This window comes from Nicotiana tomentosiformis, chromosome 11 (assembly GCF_000390325.3).
Source record: "Nicotiana tomentosiformis chromosome 11, ASM39032v3, whole genome shotgun sequence".
Classification (NCBI taxonomy): domain Eukaryota; kingdom Viridiplantae; phylum Streptophyta; class Magnoliopsida; order Solanales; family Solanaceae; genus Nicotiana; species Nicotiana tomentosiformis.
The window spans coordinates 11203801-11229254 of record NC_090822.1 but is presented as its reverse complement, the minus strand read 5'-3'; the positions used below and the strand labels follow the sequence as shown (position 1 = coordinate 11229254).

The window sequence follows — 25454 nt, the reverse complement described above, 5'->3', positions numbered from 1 at the left end:
AGATGAACAATAAAAGGCAACTACAGGAATGTTCACATGAGAATAGCAGCTATTCAAATTTGTTCCATCCCTATTTCATATGAGAATAGCTCTATTTTTCTTACATTTTTTTCTTCTTATTTTCCTTTTTTTTTTTGTTTTCCAAAAAAATGCCTCTTGCTATAATAATACTATCATAAGCAATTGCAATATTCTGATGGTTATGCATTGTATAATTATGGTATCATGTGTATTTAAGTGTGAATCAAGATAAATATAAATTAACAATACCAAATCCTATATATAATTCACAAAAACTACATGGTATATATATGAACTATAATTATGATTTATACAGCAAACAAGATTTTTAATTATACAAGGACTATTTATGGTATATAATATATTCATTATATATTTATGAAATAATTTTGGCATATAGCATATCTAATTAAAAATATTTTATTATATAAATGATATGTTAATGGTATAATGTATATGTGTTTGCGCATGTTTGTTTTAGCTAGAACATATTCTTGTATATTTATGGAATAAATAAAAATACATAGCATAATATTCATTATATATTTATGAACAATGAAAGAGCCATTATAGTCCGGTTGAAAAAGTTGAAGATGTAAGATGAGAGGGGTGAGAGAGAATGGAGTGGTATGTAACTCTGTATAAAGGGAAGAGAGAGAGATTAGGTTTTGAGGGGGATAAATTAATGAGAACAAATTAGTAATTCATCCCTTAATTAGTGATTCCTTAATTAATGAATCTTTTAAAACATATAGGCAAATAAACGTATGAGTTTTTTAAAACATGCCATAATTGTAAATCAATTTGCTGTTTTTGGAATAAAGCAAAAGTAATACCATTTATATTATTAACTCTTTAAAAAAGATCTATCATGTAAAAATCCGGTAGAGGGAAAGCTAGAATTTTGAGTTATGAATTCTAAATTATTAAAATTTCAAAAGATATTTGAACCCATAAATTCAATCTTACAATGACTTAAATGCAATCTTGGAATCATTAAATTTAAATTTTAAATCCACCTCGTCAACGCTTGTCACCCCTGCGTCTCACACATTCAGGAGCAGATGCATGTATGAATTAAAGACAAAAATTACTTTCTCCATTCCATTTTTAACTGTAAATTTAGCTCTTCTTACGTTTATTAAGAAAATAATAAATTTATGATATAATTTACTAAATCACTCATATTAAATGCTTTTTGAAAATTAAAAAATATTAACAAACACCATTATTTTTCTAATATTGAGGGTACATTGGGACGATTACCAAAAATAATCTTAAATTTCTAAATTGACAATTATTTTAGGGTAAATGTTTTGAACTAAAGTAACTGTTAATTTGAGACAAAGGGAGTAAAAGACTAACTAGCCCATATACACCGAGAGTCACTAATGCGGAGGATATTCATCTTTACCTGTCCAACCGAATCACCTAGTTCATTTATACTTATTGTCTGAATTTATTAGTTTTAAATTCTATCCTTTATTTATATTAATTGTTAAAATTCATAAACTGCAAATCCTAATATGTTATTTATAATTAGTGTCCAAAGTCAGAAATTTCAAATCCTAATCCGTTCTAACAGAGGCACAACGCATTCCGTTACTTATACGTGGGGTCAAAACTCATAAAAAAAAAAAAAATTATGCTCTTTTAAATTAAGAGGATCTATAGTGTTTTCATATTTTTTTGCGTGACTCAAACTATAGGACCTAACGGTCGTGTATGAAGATACTTTTATCAACTGAGCAAGTCTCACTTATTAACTCATACGGCTAATAACACTTATATCAGCCGACGGGATAAGGTGATATTTTCCGCACCGAAAATTTTCAAGTCTGTTGTGTGAAATATGACAGAGAAAAGCATGTGAAAGCTTGTGGCCAAGAATTCTACCCCAAGTTTCGATTAGTTAGCTCCCGGTCATAAATTTTAACTATTTAGTTTCAATTTTTTTTTAAAACAATGATCTTTTATTTGATTTTGTATATGTAAAAGAGGATTCGGGGTTTGTTCATGAAATATAATCAGTTTTCAAAAAAAAATTAACTTTTTTTTCAAGTTTTCATAAACTAATTTAAGACAGTTTTTTAGTGAAATTTTTCTTCCAATCATAAAATTTCAAATTTTTTTTTCAAATAAAATACATGTCCAAACACAACTTCAATTTCCAAAAATTATTTGCCAATTCAACTTCAAAAATTTCTTTTTCAAGTTTCTAACCAAATTTATATCCTACGATATGAAATCCAAGTATGTTTATATTCAAGAAACTTCATACCAAAGAAAGCAACAACATTTTCATACATAAAATTCAAATGCAAAATTAACAACAAACTCTATTTTACAATCACCACACACTTGACACTACTTACTATCAACTTTACAAAATTCCAGAAAAAAAAAAGGACATCTTAGGAAATACAACCTTAAAACATATGGAATTAACAGCAAAACTCTCTTACAACACCACCCCCCTTTTTTTTATCTGTAGATTTTTTTAACCATATATATATTTACTGCTTATTATCTTCCAAAGATTGATTTGATCCACCAAATTCCTTTGCTGTCCTGTGGAGCATTTTCACTCTCTGGTGGAGGATCAGACTGAGGTGTCTTGTGAAGTTTACTCACATCATAACCAACTTCTTTAGCCTTCTCAATCAGCATGTTGTATATCTCTTCATCAAGATGATTTCTCCTACATAATATCTGCAAACCAAAAAACTAAGGTTTAGGAATGGACTTTAACTTATTAATACAATAAGGGTATTGATATATTGAAAACCCTTTAGTAGTCGGTCATGTAAGGACGTTCAAAGTCTAATCAGTATAATTTTTCGGCGAAAAGTATTCAATTGACTACCCTCTTGAGAGAGTTATCTAATAACTACAATTATGTTGGTGAGAGATAGCTAATACGGATTGAGTAGTCGTGGACTCAAGGTGCACACAAACTAATTCGAACACCACGAGTTTGTATATGTAGTTGGTCTTTTGTTGAAAACTAAACCAATTTTTCAGCACATATATGGACATTATGCTCAGGCAAACAAGTAAAAAAATATTAATAAAGGAAAAAATAAATTCTCACATAAACAATCAATTCCTCAAAGCAGACACATTAAGTCTATCTAATTATACTCAAAGCTCATCCAAATTGTGGGCCTTTGCGCAACTGATAAAATTAGTTGTTAAAATTTAAAGTTAGTTAGTTGTCATGTCACCAAGAAGGTCACGGTTCGAGCTGTGGAAACAATATATATCATAAATGCAGGTAAGGTTGCATACAATAGAATCTTGTGCTCTGATCCATCAAGGACCCTGCGTGTAGCGGGAGTTTAGTACGCCGCGACTATACTCATCCAAAATTCGCATGACTTACTAAAGTGTCAAAAAGAAAAGGGAACTTACCCAAAGATAATTCCTACTAGGCTGACCAATCAAAGCATATTGATAATCATTATCAATATAAAGAACCCAATAATCCCCAGTAATAGGAATAACTGGCAAAAATGGAGGAACATAAAACTTCACTTTAAGCTTAGCTTCATCACTTTTAGGATCAGCTTTATAAGCAGTCCCTTCAATTGAACCTCTTTTGCCATTACTCCAAGTTTCATTTAACACATGTACTGTACCATCTGGATTTAAAGTGTAAGTGGCTCTTGTGTCTACACCATTTTTGGGCTGATTTCTTGATGGGAAACAAGCTATTTCATACCATCTTCCCATGTATCTTTCAACATCCAAATTCCTCACTACTTCCATTTCTTTTGTGGTCATTTTTTCCAAGTTTCAAGAAAGTAACTCTCTCTTCTTCTTTTTTCAAGATTTTTGAGGTTGGAGAAAAGGGAGTTTTGTAAAAATTTTGTAAGGGGTTTTGGATCGACTTCTTGATAAGGTTTTGTGGGATTTGATGAGATTTATAAAGGTGATAGGGTGTAATGTGAAATTTATGGATATAGACGTGGGCGCTTGAACACCTTACAAGTGTAATAATGGATTTTGAAATACTATGTTTTGGCAGATTGAATTGGTAAATTCTAGAATATTGGTGTTTAAATTCTGATACAAGGGGCTGTTAAAGTTGTTTGTTTTCGGGTTTTAATGTAGAGATTTTTATACCATAGAACTCTTATAAAATAATATTTATATTAGTGTTACCGCATTTGGATTATTCCAATAATAGCAGATTTTATTACAAAAATAGCATATTTGAATAAAATACTACGTAATATTTAATAGTAATTCATTTATTCTCTAACTCTTCCTCAAAACAGGGGATTATGTTTAAATTATTAATATATTATTTCTCTTTCTATCTCATATCACTTCATTAGAGGTGTATAAACCGAACCGAAAAATCGCACCAAATCGAAAAGTCAAACCAAACCGATTAAAAAATCCGACTTGGTTTGGTTTGGTTTGATTGGTTTGGTATTGAGTAAAAAAATCCGAACCAACCCGACATATAAATATATAACTTTTATATATACTTTTAAGATTTTATATAGAATTTTCTTTAAAAAATATCTATAAATATTTGGGATTCTCTTGCGAGAAATAAATTTTAATAGAATATGAAGTGCTCCATATTTATTGACCTTAAATAATGGGTTGTATGATTACTTTCTTATCAAGTGTTACCGAAATGCGTTTATCTCTTTATTCTTTCATATTCATATCATATGTTAAGATTTATTAAATTCTTATATCGTTTTCGAATGTGAAGTGATTATTAATATTTAGGTATCATATTGATTTTTATGTTTAATTACTAAATTCGGTTAACCTGAAAGTGTACATCAACGAAAAATTATTGTCAGGCGACTTAAAAAAATAACTATTATGTGTTACTAATAGAATTCTCCCATAAGAATATTTTAATCGATAATATGTTTGTCCATTTTTTATATATTTACTAAATATATATTTACTTATCAAATATTTAACAAAGTAAGATTAAAATAATATTTAAGTAACAAAAACTCGAAAACCTGACAAAACTGAACCAATCCAAACTGATATGGTTGATTTGGTTTGATTTTGATAAAAATCGAGTCAACACGGTTCATTTACACCCTTTCACTCCACCATGGATTGTCCTTCGAATTCACTGCCTTTCTTTATTGCTTTCCAAGTATCAAATTCCTTCTTTTAATTTTCGCCCATCCATTAGTTTGTCAATTTGTTCGATCTAATTTTTTATATTTTCTTTGTGATTTGGTTTGAATCTCAAAAGTTTAGAATTTGAGACAATGATGACCAAACATTTATATATGTAATCAAGCTATGAAAGCTTATCAAATATATACCATGAACATATCTTTGTTATATCAAGTAAATATACATACAAAATAAACAAATACATATATACGGAATACCATCATTATACCATCTATATAATTATATATACACACTTTAACCGAAGCAACATCCATGCATTGATCTTTCTAAGAACATACCGTATTATTAATTATACATGTTTATTATTGTATAATCGTATAAGATTTTTATTATACTAAACGTATAAATAATTTATAACGCATGTATACCATATATATATATATATATACCTTATATATTTTTCACTAAATATGTGTATTTTATATTTTTCAGAATATAAAGATGTTTTTGGTAAATATACATGATTTCTTCCAGTATTATACATATTATTAATTATACATGTTTTGATGAAAAATTAATGAAAATATTATTAAAGAGAACACATTGACTGAGTGTATATTTCAATTCAAGAAGAGTAGCAATCACTTTAAAGTTATAATAATTCACGGAAGTACCTAATTTATTTGTGATTGGCAGGACTTGTGTATCATTAATTAATATGCCTATTTTAGTGGAATTTGGAAGTGAGTTTTATTTTTGGATGAACGTTATCATCTTTCCTTTTATTTTTGCTTATTTTTAGGGATTATTAACTATCCCTATTTTAATGGGATTGAGTAATTTTCTGCTATGCAATATATTTATTTAGTTGCCACGAATGTAAAATAACTATTGCTGCTAGGTTTTTGAATTTTTTTTCTTAAATATTGCCTACTTATATTTTTTCCCCATCATATATATATTGAAAATGCTTTATTTACCAACAATCTAATTTTCATAAAGCACTATAGTTTAGAGCTCATAAACTATAATTTGTCTAATTACTATTCATAGTTATTGTTCAATTGTTACGATTTTGTATCACTTGTATTCTGAATACAATATGTATTAGTTGTACTCGTTCGCACAACAAATACAACCAAGGAAAAATGTAGGATTGTATACAAAATATATAACATATATCGATTGTATACATGGGTATATACAAAGGATACAATCTATATCGATTGTATTCGTTGTAAATATCGAACTCAAGATCTCCACTTGCTAAGCGGGAGCTTTAACCAACTAACCTGCGAGAGTTTGTTGCTCTCTTGTTTCAATTCAAAATAAATAATCTCTTTTTTCATAAATTTGTTGTGGTTAGACCGGCCATGATGTATGGGGCTGAGTGTTGGCCCGTTAAGAACTCACATATCCAAAAGATGAAAGTAGCAGAAATGAGGATGTTGAGGTGGATGTTCGGGCACACTAGGATAGATAAGATTAGGAATGATGATATTCAGAAGAAGGTGCACGCGGCTCCCATTGATGACAAGATGCGGGAAGCGAGACTTAGATGGTTTGGACATGTTCAGAGGAGAAGCCCAGATGCTCCGGTACGGAGGTATGAGCGGCTGGTTGTGCAGGGCACGAGAAGAGGTAGAGGGCGGCCTAAGAAATATTAGGGAGAGGTGATCAGGCAGGACATGGCGAGACTCTAGATTTTCGAGGACATGACACTTGATAGGAAGATATGGAGGTCGAGTATTAGGGTTGTAGGTTAGGAGGTAGTTGAGTCTTGCCTTACTTCGTACCATTGTGGGACTAGTCAGGTAGGGTTTTTGTCTAAGATAGCTAGTGGCAATGTTGTGTCTTACTATTTCGCTTTTCAGTGCAGGACCTATTTAATAACTATCGCTTTTGCTTTGCATCTTTCTTCTAGATTTCATGGTGTTCTTAATTTTCCTATGATTGTTGTGGTGATACTAATATTGTCTCCTTTTGTCCTTTTGTCCTTTTGTTTTCTTGAGCCGAGGGTCTTTCAAAAACAGTCTCTTTACTCCTCCGGGGTAGGGGTAAGGTCTGCGCACACACTACCCTCCCCAGACCCCATTAGTGAAATTTTACTGGGTTGTTGTTTCATGAATTTACTATTAAATCCAAATATACCGAGGAATGTTAATTTTCTAAAAATATAGCTAAAATGATAAATGCAACGTATATATTTGATGTGTCCCGCAATAGTTTCGGTAAAATAGTACAATTATGTTGGTGCCGAGAGTATTTAGGACGCCAAGAAGTATGAATAATTTGTAACCTCATGACTTGTAATGGTTAGTCCCATAATTTGTTACAGTAACCATATTAAAGATTTCACAAGTATTGTTAAACCGACTAAAATGATATAATAAAATTTCTCTCTAGTATTCATCTCCCAGTTTTTAATTGGTTTGTAAAGAATAGAATTTTGTAAAAATTGCACGTGCTAGTCATTTTTCGGATGGGTAATCGAAAAATAGTCGGTGTTTGCGAAATCAATGAAAAATAGCTAATGCTTTGCTGAAACACGAAAGTTCCAGCATAATATGCGAATTTATGGGGATCCTGCGTATAAACTTCCAGCATATTATGTTAGAATTCCAACACATGAAAAATTCCAACATAATATGTGAAATTATGGAGCTCCTGCATATAAACTTTCAGCATATTGTGATAGAACTCCAGCACATTATAAAATTCCAGCATGGAAGCTCATATGTAAAAAAATTCGAATTCCAGCATATTATGCTGGAATATTTCCGGATTTTTAAGATTGTTTTTGTTCAAATTTTATCTTTACATGAAAAGTGGTTAAATTTCAATTACTTTTGAAACTGTGGCTATTTTTCAATTACCAGTTGTAAATATGACTATTTCTTATTTTATCAGTCAGTTAATTTTTGTTCTGTGCAACAAATATTTTCACTTTCCCATTTATCTCCCGTCAAGACAAAATGGTGAAGGATGTAGCAAATTCATCAGTATTCACAAATTTGAAACAGAACAGAGCTATTCCAAAAGGTTTCACTCTTGGAAATAACAATGTAAGAGTTTTCTTGATCAAAGTTTTGTTCTGTGATTTGGTTAAACTGTGGGGACTGCAATTTGGAAGATGTTGATCAGGCATCTCTTATTCTTCTACACAGTGCAAAAACCACATGCTAAGTAGAATGGGTACACTAGAAAACTACATCCTGATAAATTTCACTGTTTTGGTTTTGGACATTTACCGGACTTATCTACCGTGACACATAGGTACATTTGATCAATCTTTAGTGACTTGTGAGGCCTGTATGATTGTTTCAGTCTCCAAATGACATTTTGAAGTGAGCGAAAAACCTCAAGAATACAAGATGCATAGAGAAAGTTTCTCAGATATCCCAAAATCCCTACAATAAGATGGAGATCTTCTCAATTACAGATAAAACATAAACAGAGGTTATTTACATACCGGTATTCCACGCTTATCCGAAAACAGTCTCTCCGCCTTTTTAAAGGCCCACGCTTATCCGAAAACAGTCTCTCCGCCTTTTTAAAGGCTCATGCTTATCCGAAAACAGTCTCTCCGCCTTTTTAAAGGCAGGGGTAAGGTCTGCATACATTCTATCCTCCCTAGACCCCACTTGTGGGACTACACCGGGTTTATTGTTGTTGTTGTTATTTCACGCTTATAGTTCCTTTTTATGGCAGCTTCAATGGCCAGAATGTAAAAGCCAGAATGTTTCTGGGGAAGTCCCAATTAAGAATACAATCTCAACTTAGAACTTGCCAGAGGGTACTAATTCACTGGTTCTTGGAAACTTAAAAGAGGATCTAATACCAATGGTGTTTGGATCCTTAAAAAGGATTTCAGAACATCTGTGCATTAATAAGATACCGCTAAATTGCCAACTTTGTTTATTACTTGAAATGCAGTCGACGGAGAATATCCAGAGAGCAACTTATCTTGCCTATGGGAAAGCACTAAAGAAGGTGCTGACATTATTGACGTTCTAATACAACTGACAAAAGATGGAGTTGCACTCTGGCGGTCTTCAGCTGAACTCCTCCCAATAACCACAGCGCCAGAATGCTTCATGAATTTAGCAACTCATATGAACAAAGAATAAAGCTTCTCGGAAATTCTCTTTAACCTTGCAATACAAAAACAAAAAAACATAATCGATTGTGAGCTCACTGAACATTAATAGCGTTTTCACAAAACACAATCGAAGTACTCCCTAGTCCCTCCCTTGATTTAGTCCAGTTGCAGCTAAACTGTACAGTGATTTAGCAAAGAATTCTAAACAGAACTGTAAGCAAGATCATGGGAAAGATTGTAACCCTCTTACTAGTCTTGGAATTGAAAAGCAAAATCAACTCCTGGAGTTTGATTTGATCAACATAGATCTAAGTTTCTTTTCCATAGTACTCAGGCATATAAGAATTTAGCCTAGTGGGATAGAGTACATAATACCTGTAACTTTGTCTTCAACGATGCTGAATACCTTGGACCGAGCAATCTTGATATAATCGAAGCCATCACGACTGCCATTTGTAATGCCACCTTTGATAACCATCAAAGCAGAAGGTTTGATAATGTCAAGTAAAAGTTCAGTGCTATTAAGGCTCAAGGATATCCCCATTTACCAATTAACCAAAGTGTAGCCAATTCAAAGCCTTCTTCATAAGAGATGTACTAGTGATAAACAGGCAGTTATTATTGCTCCACATTAGGATATGTGGTAATGGAAAAAATGAACATGCCAACTTAAACTAATGCTTTTCACTAAGCGCTAGAAAACCTCAAACTATTGAATATTGGAATGAAACGAGTCCAAATGGGGATGGATAGATAGTAAGTATTCCTATATCTGACAGTAGCTTGTTTGATATTGAAGTGTTGTTCTTGTTGCGAAGAGGGTGACAATGTCGGAGAAATGCAAAAATAAATAAAAAGGAAAAAAAAAGGCGATACTATTGTAGAAGAAATAGGCAGGTAGAAAGAAAGAAATGAGGCTCAGAATTGCCTAAGACTATCAGAAAAAGGCTAATCTGCCATGGCTGCAAAGGCCAGAGCTTTTGCGAGACAGGAAATAAAACCAGCTCCCAAAACTTTCCCTGAACTTTGCCAAGCCAAGATACAAATCAGCTCAAATATCCGAGATTTCAAGCTTACTGGATAAAATCATCACAGCCCCATTGATTAGGTTTAGGGTTTAGACAGGAATGGATTCATACAGCCAACCACAACAATTAGGGGATGAGCTATAGTTGATTGATTTATCAGCATAATCATCATCATCATTGTCGAGATATAATATAATTAACAGAAGTGTACTCTCCATCTAACAGCTTAAAATATTAGATGAGATGGTCCACAATCATTAGCATTTTGCAGTGCAAGGCTGTAGATCACAAAAGAATTCATCGGCTATGAACTCACAGAGAAACAGAGCAACCACCCTTAGGAATTCATGCATTCTCAGAGTCACAAAAGCCTCCTTTTTTAGAATAATCAAGGTAATGAGGTAGGCTCAGATACACTTTTTTTCAAACAAAATCCAAAGAGCTTTTAATAACTGTCATGGCTGCATGGCATCAGTTGGCCTTAGGAGATGGAGAACAAACACCAAAAATGGATCTTTTCTCTCCACATCTCACAGACCAATCTGAGCTGCCATGCCAAGATACAATTATTGTTTTTCAATGTCAACCAAATTTTGCCCAAACGCCTAAACAGTCTTTTCAGCTCAGAAGAAAATGTCTGATTCATCTTTCAGAAACAGCAATCTTCATAGCCTCTGATAAATGGCATCGAAGGAGTAATGAATCAATCAACTACTGGTGGTTTTGCAATTGGAAAATTTTTCATTTGAGAGATCATCGGCAGCGTAGAATGAGAGAGAGTGGCAAAACCACCCATTGAAATTCCCCAAAGCTCTTTGCTCTCACCGCAGTCTCAGACTCAAACTAATCACCATCTTTATGTTTCCCTTTTGAGGCTCAGATGTGTGTTATAGCTCAAGCAAAAGAGATCCGACGACACCATGGCTGCAAAAACCACCAAATCTGGAACATGCCCCGCCAAGGTATGGGACGGATAATCTCAAATGCTCAATTACTAAGCTCAGAAGGGAATGAAAGATATGCAAAATCATCATCGCATCTTTCGAGGCATCAATCACTCTCCCCACCTCCGGCATAACTTGTCTCTAAATCAAACGAACCCTAACAGCTTGTTTTGATGGTTGTTAACCATTGTATTGTGTTGTTATTTCAGATAGGCCAAATACATAGGCAGCTCCTCAAACTTGGCACGAATTGTCATTTAGACACTTCTACTTTACAAAGCAAAAGAGTAGGCGACACTGCCATGGCTGCAGACACCAGTTTGCTACATAAAGCCATACCAGGCCGCACCGCCAAGATACGACTCGAAACTTTCTTAATGACAAGATTGAACATACCCCAGAAAGGAAAGCAATCTTCACAGCCTCTTACAGCATCAGTAGCAGCAGCACATAGTGAAGAGGAAGAGGAGTACACCGGTGTCTTTGGTTGACGGATTTCTTCTTCTTCTTTTTCTTGTTTATTCCAAAGGGCTGTTGGTATTTTTGGTTATGAATGGAGAAATCACAGGCATAACAGAGAGGGGTTACCACCCTATACAGAAAATCCATCTCTCTGATGCCTCATTCTTCTTTCTTGATAGGCTATGCTCAGCTGATACTGAACAAATATGGTGATGGATTAGGACTGCAAGATGCTTTATAACTTGTAGTAGAAAGTCGCAGGTTAGACATATCCCGACATTAAATCATGGAAAAAATTCTGATTTTTTTTTTCTCTCAAGCAAATGGGTCTCAGATGTGTCTTATGATAAAGCAAAAGAGAAGCCAGGCACGTCATGGCTGCAAATAGCGGTTGCATGAGAGACAGAAAAGTCTCAGTCACAGGCCATACCGAGTTGCCACGCCAAGATACGGGTTGGATAATCTCTATGCCCTAGTTGGTTAGCCCATATATAGAAACATCTTCATCACTTCCTCTTTATGCACCTTCCATCAACACCATAAAAAACAAACACAGAGGAAAGACACAGATGACAGTGTATATAAGTAAAATTCTTTTTGCAGTTTCTGCCAGTTCTAAAAACAAAGGGTTGTTGGTTGTTTAATAATGGACGAAAAATCAATGGCGGAACAGAGAGGGGAAACCACCCTTTAAAGAACATCCCAAACTCTCTATTTTGCCTCATTTCTTTCTTTCTGAGCTAACCATTCGTTTTGGGTAAATATTTTGGTTTTTTCATCTCCAAGTTTCCCGGTTCTCCTTTCCCTCTTTTTTCTATGTGCTAGTCTCTGGATAAGCCTTGGGTAAAAAAGCCATAACATTTAGCTTGGCCTTCGTGCTTTTATAATAGTACAGATATAGATAGATATAGATAGATAGATATAAATCCCCCGAGGAAGGGTTAATCTCTTAAATCAAGACTTACATGGGCCTTTCGGACAAAGCAAAAGAGAAGGCGACGACGCCATGGCTGCAGACACCAGTTTGCTACATTATCGGGTCGCCCCCAAGATACGGGTCGGATATTTTCTCAATGATGTTATTGAACATAGCCCATAAAAGAAAAGCAAGATTTGCACAAATAGGATAATTTGAGGCCACTGTTTAACGACTCAGATGTGTGTTATGATAAGGCAAATAAGAAGTCAGCCACGCCATGACTGCAAACATTGGTTGCATGTGAGAGAGAGACGACTCAGTCACAGGCTATACCAAGTTGCCAAGCCAAGATACGAGGTCAGATAATCTCCATGCCCTAATTGATTAGCCCAGATATATAAACTTCATCATCATCACTGCCTCTTTATGTACCTTCCATCAACACCTAAAAAACAACACACCACACACAGAGGAAAGGCAGATATGTAGTAGTACTAGGAGGAGGAGTATTCTTTATGTTTCTGTTATTTCCATTGACAATGGCTGTTGGTTTTTTGTGAATAAAGGAAAATCACGGCAGAACAGAGAGGGGCAACCACCCATTAAAGAAAATCCCTAACTCTTTGTTATGCATCATTTCTTTTTGGGCTGATAACTTGTAGCAGAAAGTGCCACAGTTCACATATCCAACATTGAATCACGGAAAAGATTATGTTTTTTTTTTCTTTTCAGCAAATGGGGCTCAGATGTGCGATATTGATAAGGGAAAAGAGAAGCCAGCCACGCCATTGCTGCAAACACCAGTTGCATTTCAGAGAAAGAAGTCTCAATCACATGCCATATCGGGTTACCCATGCAAAGATACGGGTCAAGTTAACTCCATCCCCAAATTCGTTAGATCGGATATAGTAACATCATCATCACTGCCTCTTTATGTACCTTCTATCCACACTGAAAAAACAATACACAGTCACACACACACACACACACACACACACACACGTGCGCGCGGAGGAAAGACAGAGATGTCAGTGTAAGTTAAATCCATTTCCAATATCTGTTTTTCTCATAAACAAAGGGCTGTTGGCTGTTTGATAGTAGAGGAAAATCAAAGGCGGAATAGAGAGGGGCAACCACCCTTTTAAACAGCAACAACAACATACCCAGTGTGATCCCACAAGTGGGATCAGGGGAGGGTGGGGTGTACGCAGACCTTACCCCTACCTTGTGTCAGGTAGAGAGGCTATTTCGGATAGACCCTCGGTCGCAACCACCCTTTTAAAAAAAATCCCAATACTCTCTGTTTTGCCTCATTTCTTTCCTTTCTGGCTAACCTTTTCCTTTTATGGGAAATTCTTTGGTTTTTTCACCTCAAAATTCCCTAGCTCTATTTTAGGGGTAAGGTGTACGCAGACCTTACCCCTACCTTGTATCAGGTAGAGAGGCTATTTCGGATATCCTCGGCCGCAACCACCCTTTTAAAAAAAATCCCAATACTCTCTGTTTTGCCTCATTTCTTTCCTTTCTGGCTAACCTTTTCCTTTTATGGGAAATTCTTTGGTTTTTTCACCTCAAAATTCCCTAGCTCTATTTTCCCTCTTCTCTGTATACAAATTCCCTGTGGGATAGTGAGAGAGAAAAACAAAAAGAGAAGGAAGAGCTAGTTTCTTAAATCAGGAATTACACGGTCCTTTCGGTTAAAAAGTCTCGGTTACAGTCATAAAATGAGACTTACGAGAGTTTTTTGATTAAAACTCAAAAGAGAATAATGGACTTGCCATTGAAGAACATGAAATGGGCATTAAGGGCTCAGATTTGCCGTATTTGAACTAAGCAAAAGAGAAGGCAATGCCGCCATGGCTGCGGACACCAGTTTGCTATACAAAGCCATACCGTGTCGCATCGCCAAGATACAGGTCAGTATTTTCTCAATGCCGTAATTGAACAAAGCCCGAAACGTAAGCAATCATCACAGCCCCTTTAAAGCATCAGTAGCAGCAGCACAAAGAGAAGAGGAAGACGAAGAAGAGTACAAAGGTGTGTTTGGATGAAGGATTTTATTTTTTTCTTGTTTAAAGGATCTTTACACAAATAGCCGACCGGATTCACCATTACTTTTCCTAGCCGGTACATTGATTATACGCTAATTAAACATGGTTATACAAATGTTACATGAATTATACATATCTTATATATCCGACTGCTATTTTTAGTTTAAGCAGTTGGGTGGGCGGCTATATAGGTTAATTCTTCTTATTTGGAAGGGCTGTTGGTCTATTTGGTTATCAATGGAGAAATCACGGGCATAGCAGAGAGGGGCAACCACCCTTTACAAAAAATCCCAATCTCTCTGATGCCTCATTCTCTAGGCTATGCTCAACCTCTTTGCTTTCCTGGTAGAACCTCTGGGTAGGAAACTTTGAAAACTGTCATGGCTGCAAGCATCAATTAGCCTTATGAGACACAGAACAAATACCACAAATGGAACCTCTCCCCCCATATCTCACAGACCCATCCGAGCTGCCACGCCAAGTTACAGTTTTCTTCAGCTCAATAGAAATATGTCTGATTCATCTTCTCATCTTCCGCAGACGATAAAATCTTCATAGTCTCATTGCTTATAATTGAAACAGGGTGAGTAACAGGAAAAGGAAAAGAGGAAGATCATGTGAAATTTCACAAAAAGGGTGGTTTTGCAATCAGAAAAGTTTATCATTGATCATCGGCAGCCGAGAATGACAGAGAGGTGCAAAACCACCCATAAAAACTCCCCACTGATCTCTGCTTTCATCGCAGCCTCAGACTTAAGCTAATCAGATTTTCACCATTTTTGTGTTTCCTCTTTGAGCCTCAGATCTGTGTTATAGCTCAAGCAAAAATAGATTCGACAACGCCATGGCTGCAAAAATCACCAGAAAAACTGGGGGCATGCCCTGCCAAGATACGTGCCAGATAATTACAAATGCGTGATTAATAAGCTTAGAAGGGAATGATAGATTTACAAAATCAACATCGCCTCTTTGAAGCAATCGATCATGCTCATCATGCCGGCATAACTTGTCTTTACACCAAGAATATTCATCAACTATGAACTCACAGAGAAAAAGCAGCCAACCTTAGACTCATTCTTTTAGCACAATCAAGGCAACGGGGAGGCTCAAAATTCCCCTGTTTTCAGACAAAACCAAAAGAGCTTTAAAACATGCAATGGCTGCAAGCAACAGTTAGCCTTATGAGACAGAAGAAAAACCAAAAATGGAACTTTTCCCTTCAAATCTCAGAGACCCATCTGACCTGCCATGCCAGGATACAGTTTATTCAACTCAAGAGAAAAAATTCTGATTCATCTTCCACAGAAGAGTAAAATCTTCGTAGCCTCATTGCGTCACCTAAATTGAAACGGAAAGAATAACAAGAACAGGAAACTAGCAAGGTCATTATGTATTTTCACCAAAAGGGTGGTTTTTATAATTGGAAAGATTTATCATTTGAGTGATCATCGGCAGCAGAGAATGACAGAGAGGGGCAAAACCACCCATTGAAACTCCCTACAGCTCTCTGCTTTCACTGCTACCTCACATTTTCATGTTAGATTCTAAACTCATAATTCCAAAGGCACTGTGAGTTTAGTGCTTAAAGTTGTATCTTCAAAACAATACAGTACAACATAATTTAGTACTACATTATGAAATGATATGTAACAAGCATCCAAACAAGCTGTAACATTCAAATACTGAATCCACCTCTGCCTACATCCATTTCCCAATAGGCCAATAGAGAAAAGTGAGGCTCAGATCTGTTTTAAAGCTAGGGCAACAGGAGATTCCAAGGACGCCATGGCTGCAAAAACCATGCCCCGCCAAGATACGGGTCGGATAATCTCAAATGCCCCGATTAATAAATAAGCTCAGAAGGGAATTAAAAATTTGTTAAAATCATCATCGCCTCTTTTTAGCCGCCGATTAAACTCACCACCACCGCTTCCACTACCTCCACCAGCAGCATTTGCATGCTCCGGCAAAGGCATAAAAGAAAGAAAACCAAAATTGACGGTAACAACAATACAACCAAAGTTGACGGTAACAACAATCCAAACAGGCTGTTAATAATCCCTCCGTAAGAGGGAAGAAAGGGATAATTTGCACAAATAGTACTGAAGAAAGGACTGTTAGGGTTCTTACAGTGAATAGAAAAATCATGGGCTAATAATGCAGAGAGAGAGGCAACCACCCTTGCAACGAAAAATCCTAAAATTTTCTGTAGCCTCATTCTGAGCTTTTTACTTCGTTTCATCTCCGTAACACATATTTCTTGTATTTATTAACATTTCTTTTTGTTTCTTCGGCAATGAGTGATGAACGGCTATTCTTTGGAAAAATCAACCTAAATTTTTAAATTTATATATATATATATATATATATGTGTGTGTAAAAAAATATACAATTTTTATAATGACTATTAATTTTACAGCGGCTATAGAGTGTCATTTTCTCATTAAAAACTGGCACAGAAGGGATATTTTCAAGGAGGAATTAAAGTAATAATTTTTGTTATTCAATAAAAGGAGAAGAAACGTTTTGCTTCATAAAAGAAGATTTGTTTCATGAATTAGAGTTGAGTAACACCGTTAGTTTTTGAACACATTGTGTCAATGAGACTAAAGATGCTTCACTTTAGCATACTTAAAGAACTAAATATGCTTAGGGCTATATTTAAGGGACCAAAATAGACTTAACCTAAAAAATAAGGTACAATATTGGCAAAAAACTCTTCTTTTTGCTTTTCTCCCGGGGGAAATTGAGGATTTGTTAGTTTAGTTTCTGTACAAGAGCTCTCTATCAAAATGGTCCCTGTACAAGGAGGTGCTGTGAAACTTTACTCATTACTGGGACCATATTACAAGGAGCTCTCTACTACAGGGACCTCAAAAGAACTTTTTTTTTTTTCCTAAAAGTTTGGCCAAATACTTTAAATTTCTGAAAAAAGTACTTTTGAACTCGGAAAAATTTAAGCAAACAGGCTATTATTATGTCTTGTGAAGATCTGTTTCAATGGGGGGTTTAGGTATTTATGATCATTTTATTATTTTTATATATAAAAAAATTATAAATATTGGTCAAGACAATTAATTACTTAAAAAATATCATAAGCACTGCTATTTTAATTGGTCGGAAGAAAAACTTTATTTCCTTAAGCGCAACCTTTCAGATTATCAAATTTACTGTAGAAAGTTTGCAAATTTGTTCGTCTAATATAATAGTAGCATTGTTGGTTTCCAGTAAATACTTACCGTCTTCAATAATAGTCCTGAGATCCTCAAGTACGCAGTCTATTTTCAATTCTACTCCTTGATATCACTTTTCTTTTGTTAATTTTAACCTGTGTTTGATGCATAGCTCTATAGTGAAACTTGAAATAAGTTTTGTCTTATCCAATATCCACTTTTCTTGTTCATCTCAAAAAAAGGAGCAAGAACTAGAACTAGTATAGACGATAATCTCATATTTGCATTGGTCCTATGTCAACCATTTATATACACAGATTACAAGCTTCCACAACAGCAGAAAACAATCCTATAATGTTTGTGCTTTTGGTTCAATATTTACACGTTATAGCTTGCAAAAAAATCCAACTTTGTCAATTAAATAGGAACCTCACTCAACATAAATTCATCTTCATAGTTATCACTTCCTGTAACTAGTCCTGCAGTTTCCCTCATAACATGACCAGCAGAATCCGAGTTTCCAAGACCATCTCATACAGTTAATCGAGCACAGGGAGATCAGTTGCATACCATCTACTGAGTTTGGTTGCTTAAGAATGCAGGAGCGTTGGTGAAAGATCTTCCAACAGAGTTCATATCATAGTTTCCGATGGACAGAGCTTAAGTCACAACCAATAAGACGAATAGTTCATTGCAAACAAGCAGATAAAGACTTTGGCTGTGAGGAAATCCCTGTTCCAACACATATGGCCTGCCAATAAAGCACAGCATTTAGAGCCTAGAGTACAATCAGTGGCTGATGATCACACAACAGGACTTGAAATTTTATCTGCATTTGTCTTTGCAAATGGCAATTTCCTTCTTTAAACTGCAGTTACGCCACAGGAGTATCTGCAGTTCATTATCAACTCTTGCTGTAGACAGTCACAGGCTATACTTGGACTGGCGTAGCAGCCATTGGATACGACAGGCTTCCCTCACTTCTAAATCTCCCATAGAGTTTGCAGGGAGTTTTGGAAAAGATCAAGGAAATAATTAGACATCATGAAGCAATGTCTTATGCCATTAAATAGCCCTCGTAGAGAATTAGTTGAGCGTGGATGGTCTCAATTAATCCAAAAGCAGATCTTCAGAGATCAAAATCTCACTCTCGATCATGCACATACACAAAGGTGACCACTATTAACGAGAAAAAGGAACACACGTTTTTTTTTAAAAAAAATTAACAGGAAGAACACACACATGCTTTACTTACCTGTATACAGGCTAGAATTACAGATAATAGACAAAGAGAAAACCTTACATACAATTCTTGCCTGCTCAAGCGCTCGCAGTTCATCTTATGGCGGCTTCCTTGACTGGAAGTCAGAATGCTTCCAGGGGAGTCCCAATAGATCTCCATTTAAATCCCTGCTAGAGGATATTATTTACTACTTACTTGAAAGGATTTAATAATGGGTCTCGTAACCTGGAACAGATGATCAATTACATATGTGCATTAACAACACGCCTTTCAATTGACAGCTCTATTTGCCTATCAGAAAGCACTAAAGAAGGTGCTGACATAATTGACTTTCTAATCCAAATGACAAAGATGAAGTTGAACTCTGGTGGTCTCAGTTAATCTCCTCCCAACAACCACAACATCAGGATGCTTCATCAATTAATCAACTCAGAGCAACAACAAAGCTTCTTGCAAATTTTCTCTTTAACCTTGCAATACAAATAAAACACATAACAGAGCGGGAGCTTTCCAAAAATTAAAAGCCTTTTAATACAAAAGAAACGAAATACTACTTATTCCCAAATCTCTCGCTCCCTCCCTCTCTCTCTTCTTTGTTTTAGACTTCTAGTCCAGTTGCAGCTAAAGCGTACAATGATTTTAGTAAAGAAACACAAAAGGAACTGCAAGCAAGAACATGGGAAAAAGGCATATAAGAATCTAGGTTTGTGCTTCATTCAAACATTTCGTCCTAAAGGCAAAGAGTATGTATTACCTGCAACTTTGTCTTCAAGAATGCTGAATACCTTGGTCGACTAGGAAGGCTTGAACATCTCAAGTAAAACTGGAAAAGTCCAGTGCTATTAAGGCGCAAGGATATCCCCACCTACCAATTAACCAAAAAATAGCCAATTCAAAGGCCTTTCATAAGAGATATGCTCAATGAGTAGACAGTTATTATACTCCAAATTAGGATATCTGATGATTAAAAAATATGCCAAAGAAGATACTTACCTATCAAATTTTAGATGGGCTTGTCAGTGAAAGCTAAAAGACAGTTGTTTTCTGTCAATTCTCTCCATCAATAATTTTGCTATCATCATCATTTCTTATACGGGGCAAGTTAGAAAAATTCAGAATGAACTATTAAAGACATGACGACATCAAGACAAGAGACCATGACATTTTTTGTAATTTTTTTCATGAAAACCCAACTATCACAAAACAACTATGAAACTCGAAATCAGTTTAAGACTGACATTTAAGTTCAAATTTATTCCCAGAAAGCTTCACCAATATACAATTACAGTGTTCAAACAAAAGTTAAACTGAGGTATGGAGGAGGCTCAGATTTTCGCCTATTTAATCAAAGAGCAGAGCTAAAACTTTCATAGCTGCATACATGGTTGCCTCATGAGAAGGAACAACATCCTTCACAGACCTTCCAAGTGCCAAGCCAGGAATTAGCTCAAAAATATTGTTCAGTCTTATTAAGATAATCTTCACTGCCTCAGAGAATGTGGATTCTAAAGATCCAGAAAATGGAATCAAAATTTGAGGAGAATACATGAAACTTCTTTTCAAAAGTGGAATAAGGCTTTGTACACTTACATTACGTGTAGTGTTTACTGGGAGGCCTTTTAGTATATTTCAAGATTTGTACGTCAGAACTTCTAGAGTTAAGAGAGCCTCAAATTATCGAATGTTGGAATAAAATGGGTCCAAATGAAGTAGAAAAAATAGTGAGGATTCATATAACTGACTGCAACTAGCTTGAAACTGAAGCATGGTTGTTGTATGAAGAGGGGGTAATAACCTAGAAAAATGTAGACATAAAAAAAGAACCAGAAAAGAAAATGTTGACAGATTGTCCAAGGAATTGAAAGTAACACAAAAATGAGGCTCAGATTTGTTTAAAAGTATCAAAAACCAAAGCTAAAAACCAAAACTCCCCCTACGTTCCCCAGCCAAGCTAAGAATCAGCACAAATATCTGAGATTTCAAGCTTTCTGGATAAGATCATCACAGCCTCGTTCACTAGGTTTAGGGTTTAGAGTGAATGAACACAGGTTCATATAGCCGACCCAAACTATTCGGGATAAAGACATAGATGACTGATTTAGCATCATTGTCATCATTCTTTTCATCAACATTTTTTGATGCCAAGGCTGTTGATAGAAAAGAGTGGGTTGCTCTAGTGGTAAGCACCCTCCACTTCCAACCAAGAGGTTGTGAGTTCGAGTCACCCCAAGAGCAAGGTGGGGAGTTCTCGGAGGGAGAGGAGCCGAGGGTCTATCCGAAACAGACTCTCTACCCCAGGGTAGGGGTAAGGTCTGTGTACACACTACCCTCCCCAGACCCCACTAGTGGGATTATACTGGATTGTTGTTGTTGTTGTTGGCTGTTGATAGAAAAAGAATCAAGGAATTCATACGCTGTCAAACTAAAAACGAACAGAGAAACCACCCAAGAAACTCCTGCATTCTGTGAGTCATATGAAGCCTCATTCTTTTAGCACAATCTAGTCTAGGTAATGGGATAGGCTAAGATTTTTCTTTTCTCACACAAAAAAACATAAGCTTTAAGAACTGTCATGGCTTCAAGCATCAGTGAGACTTATGAGACAGAAAAGAAACACGAATGAAATTTTTCCACAATATTTCAGACCCATATGAGTTGACATGCCAAGATACAGTTTTTTCAGCTCGAGAGAAAAATGATTGATTCATCTACACAAACAGCAACACCAACTATGCCTCAGTCCCACACAGGTTTGGGTCGACGATATAAATCCTTACTTCTTTATTTAAACTTAACTCATAGCATCGTCAAACCAAAATAAAATAAAAGAGAAAATCTTTAGTCTCATTGCTCATAACGGAGGGAATAACAAGAAAGGGAAAATAGGGAGGTGGAGCATAATTTCACCAAAAGTGTGTATTTGCATATTAAAAATATTTTCTTTTGAGTAATCATAAACACTGGAGAATTACAGAGAGGGTCAAAACCACCCACAGAATCTCCCCAGAGCTCTCTGCTTTCACCAAGTCCTAAAATTAAACTAATGTGTTTCACCAAGTGTTTAAGAACCTAAATCTATTGAATACTGGAATGAAAGGGGCCCATATGGAGAAGAATGGCTAGTGAGTATTCATATATCTGACTGTAAAATGAAGTTATGAGCTCAAATTTTTGCTTATGTAATCAAGGAGCAGAGGGAAAACCAAAAACCAAATCACAATAATGGGGTAGGCTCAGATTCGCCTTCTCTCAGACAAAAATCAAAAAGCTTTGAAAAATCCGCCATGGCTGCAAGCAACAATTAGCCTTATGAGACAGATTAAGAAGCACCAAAAAGGGTACCCCCTCCCCCCCATATCTCACAGACCCATCTGAGCTGCCACGCCAAGACAGTTTTATCAGCTCCATAGAGTTATATGCCTGATTCATCTTCTGCAGAAGATAAAATCTTCATAGCCTAATGGACCAGAGAGAGTAACAAGAAAAGGAAAAGGGAGAGGTCATGTGTAATTTCACCAAAAGGGTGGTTTTGCAATAGGAAATGTTTTTCATTAGAGTGATAATTGGCAAAGAAGCTTTCACCACAGCCTCAGACTTGAGCTAATGAGATTTTTGCTATTTTCGTGTTAGATTCTGAACCCAAATATAGTGCTAAGAACTTTTAAGTTCAAATCTTGAGTCCGCCTCTGCCTATATCCATTTTATAAAGGGGAAAGCGAAAGCGAGGCTCAGATCAGTGTTATAGCTCAGGCAAAAAGACATAGTCGACGACGCCATGGCAGCAAAAATCACCAAGGGAGACCTGGGGAATGCCCTGCCAAGATACCGGTCGGGTAATCTCAAATGCCCAATTGATAAGCTCAGAAGGAACTGAAAGAATTGACAAAATCATCACAGCCTCTTTTTAGCCGCCGATTATAATCACCGGCAGCATTGAATGCTCCGGCTGAAGCATAAACGAAAGGAAGAAAAGAAAATGCATACTGCATCGAAGATTCAAGTGATCCTATTTGTGCAAATCTCCCTATGTAAATAGTAGTCCTAAAACTGGCCATACCATGCAAAATATTCTTGAAGAAAGGGCTGTTGGGATTGTTTTGAGAAATCATAGGCTAATGCAAAGAGAGGCAACCACCCTTTCACCAAAAATCCCTATAGCCTCTGTAGCCTCATTCTCTCCCTTCTGAGCTTTTTCTTTGTTCCATGTAAGCAGAAAATTGCAGGTTCAACATATCCAAAAATCCCTATGATAAGGCAATGCCATGGCTGCAAAACACCGGTTGCATGTGTGAGACAGAAATCTCAGTCACAGGCCATACCAGGTTGCCATGCCACGATACGGGTCATCTCCATGCCCGAATTGGTTAAGCTCAGATAGAGAAACGTCATCATCACAGCCTCTTAATCGCACAACCATCCACACTGAATAAACAACACACACACAAACACAAAGTGAAGATAGAGATGTCAGTGTATATAACATAAAATCCTTTTTGTTTTTTCAGTTTATGCTTCTGCTTGTTTCCACAAACAATGGGCTGTTGTTTTATAATAATGGAGGAAAATCAATGGTGAACAGAGCGGGGCAACCACCCTCTTAAAGAAAATCCCAATACTCTCTGTTTTGCCTCATTTCTTTCTCTTTCTTTCTGGGCTAACCGTCCTTTCTAGAGCAATTCTTTGGGTTTTTTTTTTTTGAGACCTTACTTGAACAGCATCTGTTCTATAGGCTCGTCGACCTTACTTGAACAACATTTGTTCTATAGGCTTGTACCACTGCTGTATCCTTGAGTTCTAAGGAGATAGGAAACCAAGTCTAAGTGGATGAAATGTGGCCATGAGCCAGACCGTGATTAGCATATCTTTGGTGGCCCTTGGGCCACTGAACAGTAGAGGATCGTTCTCAGACCCACGAGAGGTCTAGGGTGGTCGGCTCTCAGACAGAGTAAAGACAACAACTTATATGAGAAATTCCTTGGTTTTTCACCTCCGAATTTCCCGGGACAGTTAAGTCTTTTAAACCGAGACTTACACGGGCCTGTAGGTTAAAAAGTGAGGCTCGGATTTACTGTATCTTTTGACAAAGCAAAAAAGAAAGCAACCCCAACCATGGCTGCAAACACCAATTTGCTATACAAAAGCCATACCAGGCCGCCCCGCCATATTTTCTCAAGGCCATGATTGAGCATAGCCAGAAAGGAAAGCAATCATCACAGCTCATTTACAGTATAAGTAGCAGCAGCATAAAGAGAAGAGAAGAGGAATATAGGGGTGTGTTTTGATGACTGTTTATTTTTTTTCTTTTCTTGTATAATTCAAAGGGCTGTTGGGTATTTTTTGGTTACCAGAGGAGAATCACAGGCATAACAGAGAGGGACAACCACCCTTTACAAAAAAAAAAAACCAATCTCTCTGATGCCTCATTCTTCCTTCTTTCTAGGCTATTCTCAGCTCATACTGAGCAAATATGGTGATTCAGTAGGAGTGCCGGATGATTTATAACTTGCAGCAGAAAGCCGCCCATCCGACATATCCCAACATTGAATCATCAAAAAGATTCTTTCTTTTTCCCTTTCAAGCAAATGAGGCTCAAATGTGTGTTATGATAAGGCAAAAGAGAAGCCAGTCACGCCATGTCTGCAAAACACCGGTTGCATGTCAAAGACAGGAAGTCTCAATCACAATTCACAGGCCATACTGGGTTACCTTGCCAAGATACGGGTCAGGTCATCTCAATGCCCGAATTGGTTAGCCTAGATATAGAAACATCATCATCATTGCCTCTTTATGTACCTTCTTTCCGCACCGAAAAACAACACACAGCAGGAAAGACCAAGATGTCAGTGTATATAACTTGAATCCTTTTTGCTCTTTCTGCTTTTATCATAAACAAGGGCTGTTGGTTTTTATATAATGGAGGAAATCAACGGCAGAACAGCAAGGGCTCAGATTTGTTGTCTCTTACCATAGCATAAGAGAAGGCGACATCACCATGGCTGCAGAGACCAGTTTGCTACATAAAGCCGTAACCGGTCACCCCGCCAAGATATAAATCGGATATTTTCTCAATTCCGTAATTGAACATAGCCCAGAAAGAAAAACAAGATTTGCACAAATAAGATGGTTTGAGGCCAACGTTAAACGGCTCAGATGTGTGTTATGATAAGGCAAATAAGAAGTCAGCCATGCCATGGCTACAAACATTGCTTGCATGTGAGAGAGAGAAACCTCAGTCACAGGCTATACCAAGTTGCCAAGCCAAGATACGGGTCATACAATCCCCATGCCGTAATTGATTAGCGCAGATATAGAATCATCATCATCATTGCCTCTTTATGCACCTTCTATAAAAAAGGATAGCCCAGTGCACAAAGCAACCCG

The 25454-nt window shown here is 36.3% G+C and overlaps 1 protein-coding gene, 1 long non-coding RNA gene and 1 other non-coding gene across 5 annotated transcripts; 1 reads left to right on the top strand and 2 right to left on the bottom strand.

Moving 5' to 3' along the window:
- Window positions 1–2299: 2299 nt before the first annotated feature.
- Window positions 2300–3939, bottom strand: LOC104111854 (temperature-induced lipocalin-1). The gene is made up of 2 exons (XM_009621647.4): window positions 3436–3939; window positions 2300–2733 (listed from the first exon to the last, which is right to left on the bottom strand). The coding sequence occupies exons 1-2, from the start codon at window positions 3805–3807 to the stop codon at window positions 2548–2550; spliced, it is 558 nt and encodes a 185-aa protein (XP_009619942.1). The 5' UTR covers window positions 3808–3939; the 3' UTR covers window positions 2300–2547.
- Window positions 3940–8499: 4560 nt separating this feature from the next.
- Window positions 8500–16992, bottom strand: LOC104111853 (uncharacterized). 3 transcript variants are annotated; one of them, XR_689827.4, is made up of 3 exons: window positions 15901–16984; window positions 9629–15774; window positions 8500–9305 (listed from the first exon to the last, which is right to left on the bottom strand). It is a non-coding gene; the product is annotated as an uncharacterized lncRNA (long non-coding RNA). The 3 variants fall into 3 exon arrangements; XR_004511006.2 differs by having other exon boundaries at window positions 9629–15995; window positions 16788–16984; XR_011412130.1 differs by having other exon boundaries at window positions 9047–9305; window positions 9629–16992.
- Window positions 16993–23807: 6815 nt separating this feature from the next.
- LOC117280470 (small nucleolar RNA U3) lies at window positions 23808–24020 on the top strand. Its single transcript, XR_004511008.1, has one exon. It is a non-coding gene; the product is annotated as a small nucleolar RNA U3 (small nucleolar RNA).
- The last annotated feature ends 1434 nt before the right edge of the window (window positions 24021–25454 follow it).